General features: G+C 56.7%; 3 protein-coding genes across 8 annotated transcripts in view; 1 reads left to right on the forward strand and 2 right to left on the reverse strand.

Annotated features, from left to right (window-relative positions):
• Positions 1-23: 23 nt before the first annotated feature.
• EML3 (echinoderm microtubule associated protein like 3) lies at positions 24-9,677 on the reverse strand. 3 transcript variants are annotated; one of them, XM_012665020.1, is made up of 22 exons: positions 9,346-9,677; positions 8,360-8,531; positions 8,030-8,281; positions 7,833-7,940; positions 6,720-6,787; positions 6,424-6,547; positions 6,033-6,203; positions 5,801-5,870; positions 5,604-5,714; positions 5,265-5,360; positions 4,733-4,885; positions 4,430-4,571; positions 3,853-4,004; positions 3,645-3,770; positions 3,437-3,568; positions 2,903-2,970; positions 2,253-2,341; positions 2,084-2,181; positions 1,868-1,955; positions 947-1,045; positions 537-667; positions 24-452 (listed from the first exon to the last, which is right to left on the reverse strand). In XM_012665020.1, the coding sequence occupies exons 1-22, from the start codon at positions 9,365-9,367 to the stop codon at positions 249-251; spliced, it is 2,676 nt and encodes an 891-aa protein (XP_012520474.1). In that variant the 5' UTR covers positions 9,368-9,677; the 3' UTR covers positions 24-248. The 3 variants fall into 3 exon arrangements, with proteins under 3 accessions (XP_012520474.1, XP_012520482.1, XP_012520466.1); XM_012665028.1 differs by having other exon boundaries at positions 6,424-6,544; positions 8,030-8,284; positions 9,346-9,648; XM_012665012.1 differs by having other exon boundaries at positions 8,030-8,284; positions 9,346-9,648.
• Positions 9,649-12,040, forward strand: ROM1 (retinal outer segment membrane protein 1). Its single transcript, XM_012665038.1, has 3 exons — positions 9,649-10,769; positions 11,171-11,417; positions 11,504-12,040. Exons 1-3 carry the CDS (start codon positions 10,180-10,182, stop codon positions 11,720-11,722), a joined length of 1,056 nt encoding a protein of 351 aa, XP_012520492.1. The 5' UTR covers positions 9,649-10,179; the 3' UTR covers positions 11,723-12,040.
• A 164-nt stretch (positions 12,041-12,204) lies between these two features.
• Positions 12,205-16,808, reverse strand: part of B3GAT3 (beta-1,3-glucuronyltransferase 3) — a 6,778-nt gene continuing 2,174 nt past the window's right edge. Inside the window, exons 1-5 of one of the 4 annotated variants that reach the window (XM_012665065.1) lie at positions 15,174-15,219; positions 14,097-14,160; positions 13,579-13,939; positions 13,091-13,381; positions 12,205-12,706 (exon numbers count right to left, since the gene is read on the reverse strand). In XM_012665065.1, the coding sequence (XP_012520519.1) occupies positions 12,608-12,706; positions 13,091-13,381; positions 13,579-13,939; positions 14,097-14,160; positions 15,174-15,198 (840 nt within the window). In that variant the 5' untranslated portion in view covers positions 15,199-15,219 and the 3' untranslated portion in view covers positions 12,205-12,607. Of the gene's footprint in view, positions 12,707-12,878; positions 12,880-13,090; positions 13,382-13,578; positions 14,161-15,173; positions 15,349-16,808 lie in introns of those variants that run through there. The other 3 variants (XM_012665073.1, XM_012665050.1, XM_012665057.1) reach the window with 3 other exon arrangements.

Here is a 16,808-nt window from a genome sequence, read left to right on the forward strand (position 1 = left end):
GCGCCCCACAAAAGCACCCGGAGGCGACTTTGGTTTTGGTTTATTGCCCCTCAGCAGGCAGCGGTAGCCAGGGCCTAGGCTGGGGCTGCCCGGCTCAGCCAGCGGGTCTATACAGTGTGTGCAGGGGTGCCGTTCGCCCCCTCCAGGGAAATGCGCGATCGGGAATGTCTTTAAGTCGAGGAAAGGGTCTGGGGGATTAGGGCGGGCGGGGCCGCGCCGGAGGGCCAGTCGGTCCAGTCCGGCAGCGATCAGACGTCGAGGGAGGAGGCGGGGGACAGGGAGGGAGTTCGTGAGGGCGTGGCGGGCGCCGGCCCCGCGCCCCCAGCGCCCAGCACTCGCCACTGGAAGATGCTGGCGTCCTTGCCGCCCAACGAGACGAGGTGCGAGTCGTCGTGCGTGAACCGGACGCTGGTCACGTGGCTGCCGTGGCCCCCGTACATGCGGCTCGGCGCCTGGGCCGGAGAGAAGGTCCAGTTGCGGCGGCCGCTCAGCCCCCGAACCCACCCGCCTCGCCGTGGCGGCTCCCCCGGCCTCACCTTGGCGCGAGCGCATGGGTACTGGAAGAGGTGCACTTTGCAGAAGTCGTCGGCCACGGCCACCACGCGCTCGTTGTGTGAGCGGCACAGGGAGTTGATGTCGGTCCCATCGGAGCCGTCCGGCCACACGCCTAGCACAGTGGCCGGCCTCAGCCCGGCCTCTCCCCCACCGCCACCCACAGGCCAGAGCTGCACTGCTCCCGGCACTCAGGCAGCCGCCGCCACCCACCGGCCACGTTCCAGGCAATTCTTCCCCTGTTCTGAGGGCCAGAGAGGCCTCCCTGGGCTTGATCTGCTGGTTTCTGGACGCCCCCACCCCACGACACACCCCCAGCATTCCGAGCCCAGACCTGTCTCCCTTGTTCCCCCGCCCCTCCCGCAGGGTCCCATGTCCCTGAGCCCCTGCTCACCGTAGACATGGAAGCCCAGCACACAGGTGTAGGTGGCCCATTCCCTATCTCGGCTCTCATAGCGATTCTTCAGCTGCTTGCAGCCTCCAGCCACGTCCCCTGGGGAGAGGGAGCCCACCCAGCTCAGCTCTCACCCTGCCCTCAGCCAGGAAGATGGTGGAGAAGGCCAGGTTGAAAAGACTGGCTTGAGGTAGCCAGTGATAGCCACCCCCCTAATTCCCCCTCTTGAAACCCACCCCTTGTGCTTCCAGAGTTCTCCATGAAGTTCTCCTAACAGCGTCTCCTCAGTTCGTCCTGTCTAGATAAGCCAAGCTCTCCACACCTGCCCTGAGAAGCTTTTCTAAAACCATCTTTTCCGGCTGAGCGTGGTGGCTCATGCCTGTAATCCTAGCACTCTGGGAGGAGGATGGCTCAAGGTCAGGAGTTCAAGACCAGCCTGAGCAAGAGTGAGACCCCATCTCTACTAAAAATAGAAAAATTAGCTGGACAACTAAAAATATATAGAAAGAATTAGCTGGGCATGGTGGCACATGCCTGCAGTCCCAGCTACTTGGGAGGTTGAGGCAGAAGGACTGCTGGAGCCCAGGAATTTGAGGTTGCTGTGAGCTAGCCTGACGCCATGGCACTCTAGCCCAGGCAACAGAGCAAGACTCTGTCTCAAAAAAAAAAAAAAACTTAGTGCATTTTTCAACTCCCTCAAGTTAACAAGACATGGTATGAAACTCTGTGGTTTTCTTCCCAAATCACAAATTTCTCCTATGTATAATCCTGACTCCATTTTAACCCCATCTCCACCTCTATCTGACAGCCCCTCTGCCTGGAGCTTCCCAGGTATTCTTCATCCCCTCCCAACCTGGAGCCCCCCACAAATAAAACTCGCTCCAATTACCCTGTCCCTGTGTCAACCCCACTGCCACTCACAGTAAAGAATCTCATAGTCTCCAGAATTGGACATGATGAAGTTCCCATCCTTGGACCAGTCAAGGTGAGTGATGAAGCTGGAGTGACCCTGGGAGCAAGGGTCAATAGTTTAAAAATGTAACCACCATTTCCCATCCTCCGGGGCCCCCTAGTGTATCAGAACCCTGTGAGTATACCTGCTGTTACCATGCCATACCCTCCACCCTACTTCCTCACCACACAGCGGCCAAAGCGGCTAGACTTGGCACCATCACTGGAAACGCTATAGATGTAGATCATGTTGTCATGGGAACCAATGGCCAGGTACAACCCATCTGCAAATACAGTCACTCAGAGAGGGAAAGGCCAGGGACAGATATGAGTCCAGGGTGGGGGTGGCTCCCACCTGGGCTGTACCGGACCACTGAGAGCTGCTCATTGCCATCGGTGACATCAGACACGATCTCCCTGGTCTCTGTGTCTAAAACCAACCACCTGGAAGGGAGGCAGGTGGAGGCAGATAAGGAGGCAAAAAAGCAGGATGTGAGGAGACCCCCAGGGAAGCTGCCCAGGGCAGAGTGAGGGAACCTCAGAGCACCCCACAGAAAGGCTATGATGTAGAAGAGAGGTCACCACTGCATTCTTATGCTGGGACATGGGAAGGGGCTAAGCGCAGATAAAAGCTGGGTGGCTTCTGATGCCAACTGAAAAGGGAGAAGGAAACAGACCAGGGGCAGACTACAAGGGCCTTGTGGCTTCTGTAAGCCTGTCACTTCCCTGTGTTTATCTCTCCTGTGCCCCTCCCATTCCCACTGCTTCTCTATCCTGAGCTGCCACCTCCTCCACTCCCAGGCATGGAGGAGAGAGCAGCTGGGGGAGGGGTGAAGATGCTTATACAGTAGAGCAGGGGAAGGGGAGGCGCGGGCGGGAAGCACTGAGGAGTGGAAAGGTGCGCTTGGCTCCTAAGTGGTGGTCACTCTCGTCCACTTCCCCTTTACCAAGAACCCTTCCCCGATCTCCCTGTTCTCCCTCCCAGGAGTCCCTGCTCCTTCTCACCTCCCCGTGTTCAGTCCTACAGCCACAACCGCCCCACTCGGGTGGAAGTCAGCACAGAGACCAGTCTCCTGGGAGGAGGGAGAAGGTAAATTCAAGAAGATGCCTTTCCAGTGAGGGAACCAGGACAGACACCTCGTCCTCTTGATAACTCAAAGCCTCCTCCTCCCAAGAGAGAGATGGGCAGGAGAGGGACAGGAAACCTGGGATGCAGGCAGGGAGTCACTGGAGACTTAGCAGGGGGTGATATTTAACCATAGAACTGAGGCCCCAGCTGTGCTAGGGATTAACCATTTAGTTGCTGGACCAAGAGGAGATCTAAGGGGTCCTGGGAGAGACAGTGCCCAGGTAGCATTAGAGGCATCGGCTTTTACCAATCAGTATGTTAGAATTAATATTGGAGGAGCCAGTACAGCTGTACCAGTACACACTGGCTGCCTCTGGGAAGCAGAAGGAAAGGGGATGTTAAGGAAGGAGTGGTGTTCGACAGAGTCGTGGTAGGTGTGGCAGGGGAGATCCAGGGACACAGGCCTCTACCTTGAGGTCGATGCTCCAGGCTAGTGCATGGCCTTCCCCATCCCACAGGCAGAGCTGCCGGTCATGGCCACAGGTGAGGAAGCGGTTCTGGGAAGGATGTGTGCAGAGGCCCCAGAGCTCATCGGTGTGGCCCTGCAGTAGAGCATGGCTGTCACCCCTGCCCCTCCCCAACACCTCTTCCCTCCCTTCTGCCCCGAGGCTCGCCAACCTGGATTACAGGGGAGAAACCCTGGGCCAGATCTCCCCTCAGCAATGCATTCTTCGTGGTTCCCACCAGCAGCTCAGAGCCAAGCCCTTCAGCAATGGCCCGCACGGCCCCAAAATGTTCAGGGATCTACAGGGTGGTGGCAGAGTGTCAAGAGCCCACTGACCATTCCTCTTCCCCCTCCTTCCCTTGACCCCAGTCCAGCCCTCACCTCTGCCTCCTGGAGGGCCACCAACCCAGGCCCCCACTGTACCAGCCGGCGGTCCCGCCCGCCACCACTCAGCACTGTCCCGTCCCGCCGCAGACACAGTGCGAAGATGGAACCTTCATGAGCGTGGGCCTGGGCCACAATCCCATAGGTCTCTGTTGGCAAAACTCCAGGTGGGTCATGCTTTTTGGGTACAAGGGAGTGGGGAACAGGGGCAGCCTTGGCTGTTACAAGAGAGTAATAACTCCAGCCATTGAGTACCACTGAATACTATCTCTAGTCCTCACACTGCCACCACAGCTGTTATTCTCCCCATTTTATAGACAGGACAACCAAGGCTCAGAGAAGTGAGGTAACTTCCTAGAAGGCCAGACAACTAGTGGCAAAACTGGGATTTAAACCCGAGATCTGGCAGACCCGAGTCCCAGCCCTTCCTCCTTTGCCATGCTTCCTCCACCCTTCTAGATACCCCCTCAGAGAACTATCCACTCTGAAGGTAAAAGGACGGGAAACCCTCTCCTCTGTTCCCACAGATCCTTTTGAGTACTACACTTCCCAGATGCCACCCCCAGGCACATACCTTTGGCCCCACCCCTGCCTGGGGTCCTGGAATCTGAGGGGCTCCGCCCCCAGGTGAGAATATTCCCCTCTGAGTCCCCAGTGAGAATGTCTCCATCAGGGAGGAACACAAAGCAAGGGATAAACTTGGGTTTCTTGTATTTCTAGGGGGGAGGGGAGCAGAGAGCAGAGGTCAAAGGGAAGAACAAAGACTAAAGGCCACAGGCTGGGTAGGGCCTGGGGGCATCAGGGTCTATAGTACTCAGCCCAGTACCTCCTCCTCCACTCTGCCCGCCCCATCAGCTCCCACTCATCCACGCCTCACCCCAAAGACACCCTGTTTCCGGGTGAGGGTCCCGTTCCCAGGAACCCCAGCTCCACTCCAGTTCCAAAAGTGGACATGAGATTTCCCGCTGGTGACAATGCAACTGCTGTCACGAGGGCTGAAGCCAACGGCTAGTACTGAGTCATTTGTACTCTGAAGGGAAGACACTAGATTCAGCCACCCCAAGCCCTGAGCACCCTCCTCCTACTTGACTCTCCTCAATTTGCACCCTGACAGCAGGCCTGCAGAAGTCCAGAAACCCCAGCACAACCCTTCCTTCAAGACCCTGGTCCCCTAGGAGCACTATTCTCTGTCACTCATGATTAATCACCCCACTACCTAACACTCATGAGGTCAGAACTTCTGCAGTCCCCATGTCATAGATGAAGAAACTGAGGCTCAGAAATACTAGGTTTGCCCCAGGTGACCCAGCCAGAAAGGAAGTAAATATATGCCTAAGTCTGGAGCTCTCCACTCTCCACCACTCCCACCCCCAGCCCCAGAGCCTCTGCAGGCCACCCGGACCCCTCACCTTGATCTCAGCCAGCTTCACTGCCCGGCTGCAGTCCCACACTGACAGCATGTGCTCATTGGAGTCATCCACCACACAGAGAAAAGCACCCTGATCCTGTGGAATGGGGGGGTCACATGGGAGGGGCTGGGTGAACACTGAGGTCTGGGGGTTCATGGTCTTTAGGCAGGGGGTGCTATCACAGGTGGAGAGGGCAGGAGAAGTTGACACATGTCCCTTTCTCAAGAAAACCAGCTGGGCGGGGTTCAGGAAGGCCAGAACTTTCCAGGCTTCCTGGTGACATGCAAGAGTGGGGCTCCAGGACAAGAATGGGGGTTAGAAACTTTGAGGCCAGCTCACCACAGCTGAAAAGGCCAGGGCCCCCACACCCCGTTCAAAGGCCCCCAGTCCAATCTCCTGCAGCTTCAGCAACGTCTCTGAGTCCCAGATGTGAACCACAGGCTGCAGGGGCTGGTGGAGGAGAAGGGGTGAGGGGTGTAAAGCAACGCTGGGCTGCAGGTTCATCATGCCTGCATAGTGTTTGACTTTGGCCTTACCTTTCCATCCTTATCCACTCCAGCTGTCTGTCCTGAGGCTACCCGAACACCATCGGGGTGAACAGCAAGGCTAAGGGGGGAGGAGACACTCCAGAAGGGGTCTCTCAAGACTACCCACGATACCTCCTCCATTCTTGCAGAGCCGCAAGGCAACTCTCCTCTCCTGCTCCTCCACACCCACCCAGACCCTCTTCCTTCCAAGCCCCCCATCCCCAGGCCCCAGGCCCCTCACCATCGAACGCAGTCCGTGTGCCCTCGGTAATGTCTCTGGCCGCCACCTCCAGGACCCCCTGGGCCTCCCCCAGGCCGGTACAGCACCACCACACAGGCAATAAAGTAGACCACCTCCCCAGAGCGCAGCACAAACAGATTAGAGCGGGAGTCACGACCCCTGTACCCATAACTGGGGTAGGGGTCACAGTCAAGGAAAGGGTCAGATCAAGGGCAAGAGGAGGAAGAGGGGAGAAGGAGCTTCTGGCTGGCAGCACCATTGGCAGAAGGATGGTAGAAGAGGATTCAGAAGGCTCCCTGTCCCCACAGCCCCAGGAGAAAACTGTAAAGAAGGAGAAGGGAGTCCTAAGGAGGGAAAGCTGATTCCCATGGGACTGGAGGGGGCAGGATACACCCAGTCAAGGCTGAGGGTCTCCGGGGGTGGGCCGCTGGGCAACTCCTCAAGGCTGCGGATGCCAGACGGGATGTACATGGTAATGGGGCGGCCACGAAGGAACATCTTCACTGAGATGCCTTCTACAGAGAAAATGGGGGGTGTCAACCACTACCCTGAAGCACCTCCTTCCAGGAAAGCCAGAGCAGAACTCCACCCACCATACCTCACAGGTCCCCCAAAATAGCTCCTGGGGCTGCAGCCCAAACCCTAACTCTGTCATCCAAGTGCTTCCCTCTGTCCCTCGGTACATACCCAAATTGTAATTGCTTCTCCGAGACCCCGGGCCCCCAGGGCTGGAGAGGGGCTCTTTCCCCCCACGGCTGTTGGGAAGAGAGAAAAACATAGGGATTGGGGTCAGGTCCCAGACCAGAGTGGGGAGGGGCAGGGCACAAGAAAGGAGGTTACTCCAGAGACCACAGTCACCTCTGTAGGCTTGTAGTTTGCCTAGTGAGTGTCAGGGCCCTAGAGTAGATGGGGACTTCTAGTTCCATTTAAGAGATGAGCAGATTTTGCTGAAGGGGCTGAGTGCGCAGCATAAGGCCACAAAGCTTGGAAGAGGCCATGCAGGGTGCCCGAGCCCTTTCTCTCCTCCAGACCACCAGGCCTCTGGCTATCGACCTTTCCATTTCCCCGTCTGTAAAATGGGACCAAAGTGAATCCAGAATGTACACCAGCCCCATCTTTCAGGGATCTGGGAGGTAAGCAAGAAAATCTTTCTCAAGAGGAAAGTGACTAGTGGATTCCAGAGTTCACTGTCATTAGATGATGATAAGGTGATAAAAATCTCTTCAGAGAATAATGTAGAGGCCAAAGACAGAGGTGGAATGAACATTCAGGTGTCCTGGGGCCTGTACACACTCTCAGATAACTATGTTCAGCCACTAGGATGTCCCCTTGCCCTCTAGAAGTAAGTAGATTGGTACTTGGTAGATCTGGGAGCCAGGGAGGGCTGATGCTCCAAGGACAGCCATCCATGACAATCAGGGGAACAGCCTCTTGGAACCTTGGAAGGTGCTTTGTGATATGGTAGAAAGGGCAGGGGAACTAGCGTCAGGAAGAGTGGGGTTCCTGACTCTAGTTGTGTGACCCCAGGCAAGTGACTTACCCTCTCTGAGCCTGCTTCCTCACTTGTGCAATGGACAGCATGAGACCACCTACCCCCCAAGGATGTTGTGAAGACTGAATGAGATGGAGGATGTGGAGGGTTTAGCACAATGCCCAGTACACAGCAGGCGCCCCAGGAGTGCTTGTTCCCTTCGTTCTGTTGGGCAATAAGGTCCCGCCACCCCACCCAGGGAAGTTAGGTGAGGGATGAGGAAAATCAAGAGCCTGAGCCTGGGGTGGGGTGGGAGGAGCCTCACCCACCTCTCTGTGCTCCCTGACCGCAATAACAGGTTGGCTGAGGAAGCTGCCTTCCTGGAGAGTTTCTGCCGAGGCCGAGGGGATGAGGAGGAGGAAGAATTTCTTCGTGGCCTGGGCATAGTGAGTAGGTGAAGGTCATTCCCTCCAATCGTGCTCGCCAATCCTCCCACCCCTCCCAGCCCCTGCCACAGGACACCTACGTGTCAGTGCGCTGTGGGGGCTGCACAGGCCTGAGGATCCCCGGGGGCCCAGGGGAGCCAGTGCCACTGCTGCTGCTGCCCCCTCCTTCAGACTGGGTCCCACTAGGCTCTTCACTGCCCCCCTGAGGGGCTGGGGGACCGTTGCTCAGGCCAGGGGGTCCAGGGGATGGCTCAATCTCCACCTCCGTCTGGGTGCCTCGGCTCACCAAGGAGGGGCTGCACGTCCGTGGCAGTCCTGGGGGAACTGCAGGGCTGCTGGAGAGACAGTGAATTAACCTGATGCCCAGGGGCCTCAAGAAGGAGAAAAAAGGGGGTGTGAGGACAGCATACCTGTTCCTTATAGGAGCTGGTGTGCCAGAGTCCTGCAGGGAGGTGGAGGATGCCTGCAGCCGCAGCAGGCGAAGGGCTTCCGCCAGGGCTGCCTTTACTAGCTCCATCTCCTGCTCCTGTACCCGAAGCCGCTGGCTCAAGGATTGCAAGGCCTCCTGAGCAGGGCCCTCACCTGAGAAAGGGGCAAGAAGCACTCAGAATGTACCCACCGCCTAGAGAAAGGGTTGAGGGGATTCTGTCACCGCACAACTTTACATTTGTCCAGCAGGACTGCTCCTTTCAAGCAGCCCCAGGCTTGGAGGCTCCTCCAGTGGGGAGGAGATGGTAGAGGATCAAAGGCCTCCTCCTGGCAGGGCAGGCGAGCAACCTGGCAAAGCTCCCTTCCTGCTGCCGTCTCAGCCTCCGCAAAGACTGGGAGTACCATGTAGTACCAGGGAGAAAATATGGAGTATGGCCGAGGAACGTGGGAGCCACAGAGAGGCGCGGTACTGGTGAGGGACCACAGCCCTCCCCCGCCCCCAGCGAGCTCAGGTCTCCATCAAAAGTCCAGTAACTGAGCGGGGACACTGGGAGAGAAGAGAGGGCATGAGAGTAGAATCATACTGAGGACCCAGAAAAGAGATCCAGGATGACAGGCGAGGGATCAGAGGTGAGCAGAGTCACAGTGAAGGTCCCAGGCTAACAGCGGGGGTAGAAGAAGACCTGAAGGATCAGGAGAAGAGGCCCAGAGTAACGACGGGGGCAGGGAAACCTTGAGGGGCCCAGAGTTACATGGGGGGGCAGGATGACGTTGGGGAAGTCCGAAATGACAGTAGGAGGACCCAAGTAACTAGGGAGGGCGACCTGAGGAACTGTGGAGGATGCTCAGAGCCCCCTGGGCGGAGGAGCACCCGAGGATGCCTCCAGACAGCCTTCGGACTCTGGCGGCGCCAGACGGGCCGCGCGCTCCAGGAAGGGGCACGCCGCCCGCCCCGCCCCGTACTCACCGGGCCCCGCGGCCCCGTCCATCCGGCCCCCGGGTTGCTCCGAGCGGCGGCGGCGGAGGAGGCGTCTAAGCCGCGGGGGCCATGGCCTGGGAGACGGGAAGGGGAAGCACCCCGGGGCGCGCGCGAAGGCGAGCTGTGCCACCCCGCGAGGGCGCTGTCGGGCGCAGGGAAGAGGCCTGGAGGGGGCGCTGTGGGGCTGGGGCCTCAGTCTCTGCGGCCAGTGGCGGCCTCGGACGCTCGCGGGGCCACTCTCGGCTCCCGGGGGAGGGGTGGCGGGGCCGTCCCGGGCCCCAGCGCCGCAGCACAAACAGGCGCCGGACGCCGAGCCGCCAGGAAGCGCGGGAGGGGGGCCGGGCCCGGGGAGGGCCGGGCTGCCTGCTAACCCCTCCCTGTCCGGGCCTCGCGGCTCAGTGCGGGGGCGGGGCCCGCCGGCTGACCCCTCACCCGCTCCGGGCCTTCAGGCCCTTCCGGGACCCGGCTCCGGATTCCCAGGGGAATGGGGAGGGGGCAGGGGCCCTGAGGTCTCCGCCCCGCAGCCCCTAGCCCCTCGGGGCTGAGCCGACCAGCCCCCGATTTCCGCTAGGGGGCAGGGGCGGGGTCACGAAATGGGCCCTCTGCCCAGGGGCGGAGCTTCTCCTTAGGGACAAGGCCAAGGCATCCCGAACTGGGGCTGACAGGGCGGCAGGTTATTAAGGCTGAGGGTGGGAGGACGCTCAGGGTATTGGGGTCAGGGTGGCATTAGCCCAGCTCAAGCTGGGCTGGGCTGAGTCAGCATCCTGACCCGGCCAACCTCCATCCCCGACAGCTCTGCACTCCCTTGGGCAGAGATGGGAGATGGCGCCGGTGTTGCCGCTGGTGCTGCCCCTGCAGCCCCGCATCCGTCTGGCGCAGGGGCTCTGGCTCCTCTCCTGGCTGCTGGCACTGGCCGGTAGCCTCACCCTCCTCTGTAGTGGGCACCTCCTGGTCCAGCTGTGGCACCTTGGCACCTTCCTGGCTCCCTCCTGCCGCTTCCCTGCCCTGCCTCAGGTTGCCCTGGCAGCAGGTGCAGTGGCTCTGGGCACAGGACTCGGGGGTGCAGGAGCCAGTCGGGCAAGTCTGGATGCTGCTCGATACCCTCCCTGGCGAGGGGTCCTAGGACCACTGCTGGTGGCTGGCACTGCTGGGGGAGGGGGGCTCCTGGTCCTCGCCCTGGGGCTAGCCCTGGGTTTGCCTGGAAGTCTGGACCAGGGGCTGGAGGAGGGCCTGGGAACTGCTTTGGGTCACTACAAGGACACAGAGGTACCTGGGCACTGTCATGCCAAACGGCTGATGGATGAGCTGCAGCTGAAGCACCACTGCTGCGGGCGCCATGGATACAAGGATTGGTTTGGGGTCCAGTGGGTCAGCAGCCGTTACCTGGACCCCAGTGACCAGGATGTGGTTGAGTGAGTGACTTGCTTCTCCCCTCCTTCTCCTCCTCCCCAGACAGGCTCCCTCCTGCTACCCTGCAATCCCGCCTCACCCAAATGGGCAATAAGTAGAGCATAGTAGCTGAGAGAATGGGTTACAGATCGGCTACTTATCAGCTGTGTAACCCAGGGCATGTTACCAAATCACTCTGGGCCCATTTCTTCGTCTGTAAAATGGAGATAATAGAACCTATCATATAGATAGGTACTCATCTTACAGAGTTGTAAAGATAAATGAATTGTGCTTGGCTAGTGCATAAGTAAAGCAGTCAGTAAATGTTTTACTATCATTGTCCCCTGCTCAACACCTGTGCCCCTCAGCTTCTAACCCAGGCATCTGTCTCCAGACATCCTAACCCCCACCCCTCCCTTTGCAGTCGGATCCAGAGCAATGTGGAAGGCCTGTACCTGACTGATGGGGTCCCTTTCTCTTGCTGCAACCCCCACTCACCTCGGCCTTGCCTGCAAAGTCAACTTTCAGACCCCTATGCCCACCCCCTCTTTGATCCACGACAGCCCAACCTAAACCTCTGGGCCCAAGGATGCCATGAGGTGCTGCTGGGGCACCTGCAGGAACTGGCCAGCACACTGGGCAGCATGCTAGCTGTCACCTTTCTCCTGCAGGTGAGTCAGCATCTGAGGCCTCCTTCTACCTGGGACCCCTTGTACCGCCAACCCTCCTTGATTCTTTCCCCTTGCTTCCCCCACAGGCTCTGGTGCTCGTTGGCCTGCGGTACCTGCAAACAGCACTGGAGGGGCTTGGAGGGGTCATCGATGGGGAAGGAGAGACCCAGGGCTATCTCTTTCCTGGTGGGCTGAAAGATATGCTGAAAACAGCATGGCTACAGGGAGGGGTTGCCCACAGGCCAGCACCTGAGGAGGCCCCACCAGAAGAGGCACCTCCCAAGGAGGATCTACCTGAGGCCTAGTGGCCTAGAGCTTAGTGTAGGGGTGAGGGTGGGGGAGGGGTGGGGGAGGGGGAGAGATGGACAAGGCTGAAAACCTCACAACTCCTTACCAAGGCTCCAGGTTGTAGGGGAGGGTCCCTGGGATTAGAGAGGTTAAGGACAGTCTGGGAGCCGCAGCTGGAGCTGGACAGGGGTGAGAGAGAAAAGCAGGTGTCCTAGGGCCTCCCTGTGGCCAGAACCAGCAGGTATAACAGCAAAGAACAGAGTGATGGCAGTGACATGGGAAGGCCTGGAGACTGCTTCTGGTACACGGACTCAATAAAGCTTTTGGATGGAAGCCACTGTTCTTGCTTGTCTGGGGGATGGGGCCCCTGGGAGAACTGATTTCTGTCTGATGGAGAAGCCAAGACCCTGGCTCAGCCTGTGCAGGAACAGGTGCCCACATCTATAAGGATTAGAAAGCAAGAACCAGAAATGCGAAGTGAAGGAAAACAAGCAGCCCCTCCAGGTTGAGATTCTTTATTCTGGAGGTAGGAGGGGGTCAGCATGCTCAGGTGGGGAGGGTCCAGCCCAGCTCCTCCAGCCCCCCAGTGCATGCCCGCCCCAATAAGTTACCAAGTTCCTCTGCCGCCCTCCCTCTTGAGTCCATCTGTCTTTCTGCACCACCCAGACAGGGCCAACCTGGCTCAATACAAGGGCCACTTGTCCCCAACCTGTGGACAGTGCCACATGGCAGGCTGGGGGAGGGGAGAAGCAGCAGGGCCATGCCCTGGGCCTGGAGAGGCGGAGGGGCCACCTCTGGTTCTGAGGGGTCAGGACTTGGAAAACCACACCCTGGGCAGGCCTGGGGCCAAGTCCCACAAGGTCTGTGCCTGAAGTGAGGTGGTAGTCAGGGTGGGGCCGCCATCACACCTCAATGGCTGGGTCTGAGCCCCGGCCCTGCCGTTGCAGCTGCTCCTCCTGCTTCATCTTGGGCTTCTCTGTCCGTGTATGCCATACCAGGACCTGTGGCAGGAGGGCTGCAGTGAGAGCAGGACCAGCCATAGCCAGGCCTCTGGGGCCCTCAGTGTGGAATAGATTCTCCACCCCCTTTACATACACAGTGTAGGCTGCAAAGTGTGAAGAGCAGGGTGCGGGAAGACCTTAGTGCCTCTGAAATAGGGCCTTATCCCTTCACCCTCTCTGCTTCACGTGGGTTCCCAGGATTCTGGGAGATGGAGTGGCAGGAGGCCACTTTCCTTTCTTGGCTCCCAGTAGAGGAAGCAAGGCTGACCAGAGATCTGGATAGTCCCTCTGGTTCAAACTCCCATTTCCTAGGCTCTCACTCCATTTCTCCCATCACCCGTCCATCTCAGAGCCAGGTTTCTGTGGCCACCTCCATTCTCTTACCCGAGTGCAGTTGGCAGCCCGTGGCTCCAGGTCCTTGGGATCCACAAGGTGGCTCAGGAGACTGCTCTCCAGGTGGCCCCGGGGAGCAGTAGCATCAAACTGGGCATTGGGCTTAGCCAACAGCAAGGGCAGGGCGACAGCAAATCCTGCCATATCCACGGGGAAGGGCCTGTTGGGCTCCCATGCTGTGTGGAAGCCCACAACCCGTCCATCCTGTACCTGAGGGCCCTCAAATCGCAGGCCGCCCACCAGCCCCACCGGCCACACCGAGACACCATGGGTCCAGCGCATCTACCAGAGGTCAGGAGAGAAGAAACAGAGAGGGGTGGCCCATGGGAAAGGGGGCAGCAGAAAGGGCCACTGGCTCCCTCTGCCCCGGTGCTTCCCACTCCTCCTCACCCAGCAGCCAGCAGCAACACTGGTAACCAAGGTAATGAATGAAGCTGGCCCCACTTGGCCTCTTGCCCCATTCCTATCCCAGTGCTCACCTCCTCGAAGAGCTCCCGGCTATAGGTGTTGTCATCATCAGCAAAGTACACGACTCCCTGCATCCCAGGTGGTGGTGGGTCCTTCTCACCCCCAACAGCGCTCCCTCTGCCCCGGAGCCAGTCCAGGGCCTTGTTCCTCTGCTCTACACCACGGGGCCGAACCCAGCCTGGCTCTCCCTCCCGAAGCCGCTGGGCCTTGGGTGTGAGGACCACCAGGTGTGTGAACAGGAGGCCAGAGGCAGCCAGCAGCCCTGAGACGAGCGGGGTGGGGCCCTCAGAGTCCTCCACCAGGAGCCAATGTAGCCGGGGCACCAGGCTCAGTGTCTGGGACAGCCGCACCAGCTCTGCCTTCTGCACCAGCCTGCAGGGGGAGAGATGCAGCAGGAGGGAATGGGGTAGGCACCATTTGCCCCCTCCCGACAGCTTCTCCAGGACACTGCTAGCACCCCCCATGGCCCTTCCCCAACCAGTGCCAGAACTCCCTCTTTTTTGCCTGTCAACTCCACGCTGACACTCACCTGCCCTGTTCTTCCAGTCCATGTTGGTCACCCACCTCAACCCCAGGGCTCTGGCTGTGGAAGACTACAAATTAAGGGTATAGGCTTTGGGATCAGATAGATCTGGGTTTGAAGCTCAGCTTTGTAACTTATTAGGTGAGAGATGTTGGCAAAATGGCTCAATCTCCCTGAGCCTGTTTCCTCAGATGTAAAATGGGAATAACAGTACCTTATAACAATGCTGTCTTAAAGATTAAATATAATAATGAATTTCTAAAACACCAGTAGAACAGGTTCTTTTCCTTCTGTGCTGCGTTTCCAGAGAAAGGAATTTATTTTAGAGGATCCCCTTGGCTCATTCCTCTCCAGGGGAGAAAGAAAGATTTGAGTTTAGAGACAGAACTGGGAATGTGTGGTTTGGCCTCTTCTGGGCTTCTTTAGCCTTCAGATCTGCCTGCCTGCCCCAGACTTGGTGGTGTGTGCATGTCATGGTGGGGTCTAGAACTGTCTGTACTTGGACTGGGGAGCCATCTGATTCCAGGGAAGTGTGTTAACAGGCCCTTTTGACTACAGATCCAAAACCACATTCCCTAATTGGTTTTTATCAGTAATAAAGTTACATTTTGATTTAAAACAAAACAAAAAAAATATAAAGCACTAAGCACAGTGCCTGGTAGAGAAAGAGTAAACACACTGTAAATACAACTGGAATAACTATTTCATAATCCAGTATGACTATCCCACCAAGCCCCTTTCTATTTTAATTTAGTCAGGGGTTTTTAAATTTTCTCGTCAAAAGATCCCTAAGAAGAGAGTTAACTTATTGGTAAGCTCAAAATTTCTTTGACACTTAATTGTTCTCTCTTAAAATTTAGCAGGAAATTTGTATTTTACATCATAGTATACCCCTGTCTATTTTAATAGGAAAACAACCATTTTCCCACAAATCTTTAAGTAAAGATGTGGTTCATTTGTCTTCTTGTTTGTCATGCTCTAGTTTGAGGAATATCCCCCGAGCCCAGTGGCTCCCCAAACTCCTCCTCATCAACCCCAATTTCTTGGTCAATGCAGCCCTTTTTGGTGCACCGGAGCCCATACCTGGCATAGGTGGGGGTAACAACATAGATAGTAGGCAGGGCCTCAGGTTCAGGGGGCTGGGCGGGGGCAGGGGGTGGGCGTCGCAGATCGGCTTGCAGCTGGGAAATCCTCAGATCCTTCTGCCGAAGCTGCTCGGCCGCTGCCCGCAGGGGAGGGAGGCAGTCACATGGCTGGCCTGGTCCCAGGAAGCATGGGGAAAGGAGGTGGGGGGGCAGAGAACCACAGAATGTTCAGCATCCCAAAAGGCCATCACCTTCTCATTTAACTCCTAGCCAATGCACAAATCCACACATGACTTCTCTAGTAGCCTTTTCTACACCCCTGGTGTGGGGAAGTCGTTGTCTCAATTAGCAACTTCTCTGCATCTTTAGTAAATCCCATCTATTGCCCTGGCACACAGTGGCTCAAGCCTGTAATCCTAGCACTCTGGGAGGCTGAGGCGGGAGGATCCCTCGAGGTCAGGAGTTCGAGACCAGCCTGAACAAGAGCGAGACCCTGTCTCTACTAAAAATAGAAGGAAATTAGCTGGACAACTAAAAATATATATAGAAAAAATTAGCTGGGCATGGTGGCACACGCGTGTAGTCCCAGCTACTTGGGAGGCTGAAGCAGAAGGATTGCTTAAGCCCAGGAGTTTGAGGTTCCTGTGAGCTAGGCTGAGGCCACGGCACTCACTGTAGCCAGGGCAACAGAGGTAGACTCTGTCTCAAAAACAAAACAAACAAAAAAAATTCCATCTATTACAATTTCCGTTTGGATATTGAGCTGATTATCTGCCTCCATCCTTTCTATCTGCTGGACCTAATTTTGCCTTCTAGACTAATAACAAACAAGTCAAAGTCCTTAAGCAGGACAGTCTTTCAAATATTAGGTTAAGTATGAAATGTCCAATTTCCTTAAGCACTAAGTTTGACAGCTGATATCTCTTTTTTTTTTTCTTTATTTCAGCATATTATGGGGGTACAGATGTTTAGGTTACGTGTGTTGCCCTTGGTTCCCCCCCGCTGATATCTCTGACATTTCATGTTGACACTTGTTTTATTTTTATTGTGAAGGCACATTCTCAGTCTTTCAAACGCATGTTTTCGCTTGTGATCATCTTTCAAAAATTTTTTAAGGGCAATTTTTGTGAAACCACGGATAAGTCAAAACTTCGTGTCATTTTTGAAGATGAGTTCCATTGTGGAAACAATGCAGTGCAGACACCACGAAATATCAACAAAGTGTTTGGGAAGGATGTGGCTAATGAACACACAGTAGTACACTGATGGTTTGAGAAGTTCCATTCTGGTTACTTTAATCTTGAAAATGAGCCACGTGGGCAACCAGAGACCAAGGTGGATAATGATGAACTGAAAACTGTAGTGGAAGTGAATCCATCTCAACCTACGCATGATTCAACAGGAAGGTTTGACGTTACTATTCCAACAATATTGGACTATTTGAAACTAACCAGCGAGGTAAAAGAAGCTGGATAGCCGGGCGCGGTGGCTCACGCCTGTAATCCTAGCACTCTGGGAGGCCGAGGCGGGTGGATCGCTCAAAGTCAGGAGTTCGAGACCAGCCTGACCAAGGGCGAGACCCCGTCTCTACTAAAAAATAGAAAGAAATGATCTGGACAACTAAAAATATATA

This window comes from Propithecus coquereli, unplaced genomic scaffold (assembly GCF_000956105.1).
Source record: "Propithecus coquereli isolate 6110/MARCELLA unplaced genomic scaffold, Pcoq_1.0 Scaffold120, whole genome shotgun sequence".
NCBI classification, from domain to species: Eukaryota; Metazoa; Chordata; class Mammalia; order Primates; family Indriidae; genus Propithecus; species Propithecus coquereli.

What these genes read in the sequence shown, in the direction of transcription:
- EML3 (XM_012665012.1), bottom strand. Translation starts at nt 9,367, where the DNA reads ATGGACGGGGCCGCGGGGCCCG. An exon ending in GGAAACAGGGTGTCTTTGGG is followed by an intron (nt 4,572 to 4,732) that starts GTGAGGCGTGGA and finishes CCTCCCCCCTAG; the next exon opens with AAATACAAGAAACCCAAGTT. An exon ending in GTTTCTCCCCTGTAATCCAG is followed by an intron (nt 3,569 to 3,644) that starts GTTGGCGAGCCT and finishes GCTCTACTGCAG; the next exon opens with GGCCACACCGATGAGCTCTG.
- ROM1 (XM_012665038.1), top strand. Translation starts at nt 10,180, where the DNA reads ATGGCGCCGGTGTTGCCGCTGGTGCTGCCCCTGCAGCCCCGCATCCGT. An exon ending in AGTGACCAGGATGTGGTTGA is followed by an intron (nt 10,770 to 11,170) that starts GTGAGTGACTTG and finishes CTCCCTTTGCAG; the next exon opens with TCGGATCCAGAGCAATGTGG. An exon ending in CTGTCACCTTTCTCCTGCAG is followed by an intron (nt 11,418 to 11,503) that starts GTGAGTCAGCAT and finishes CTTCCCCCACAG; the next exon opens with GCTCTGGTGCTCGTTGGCCT.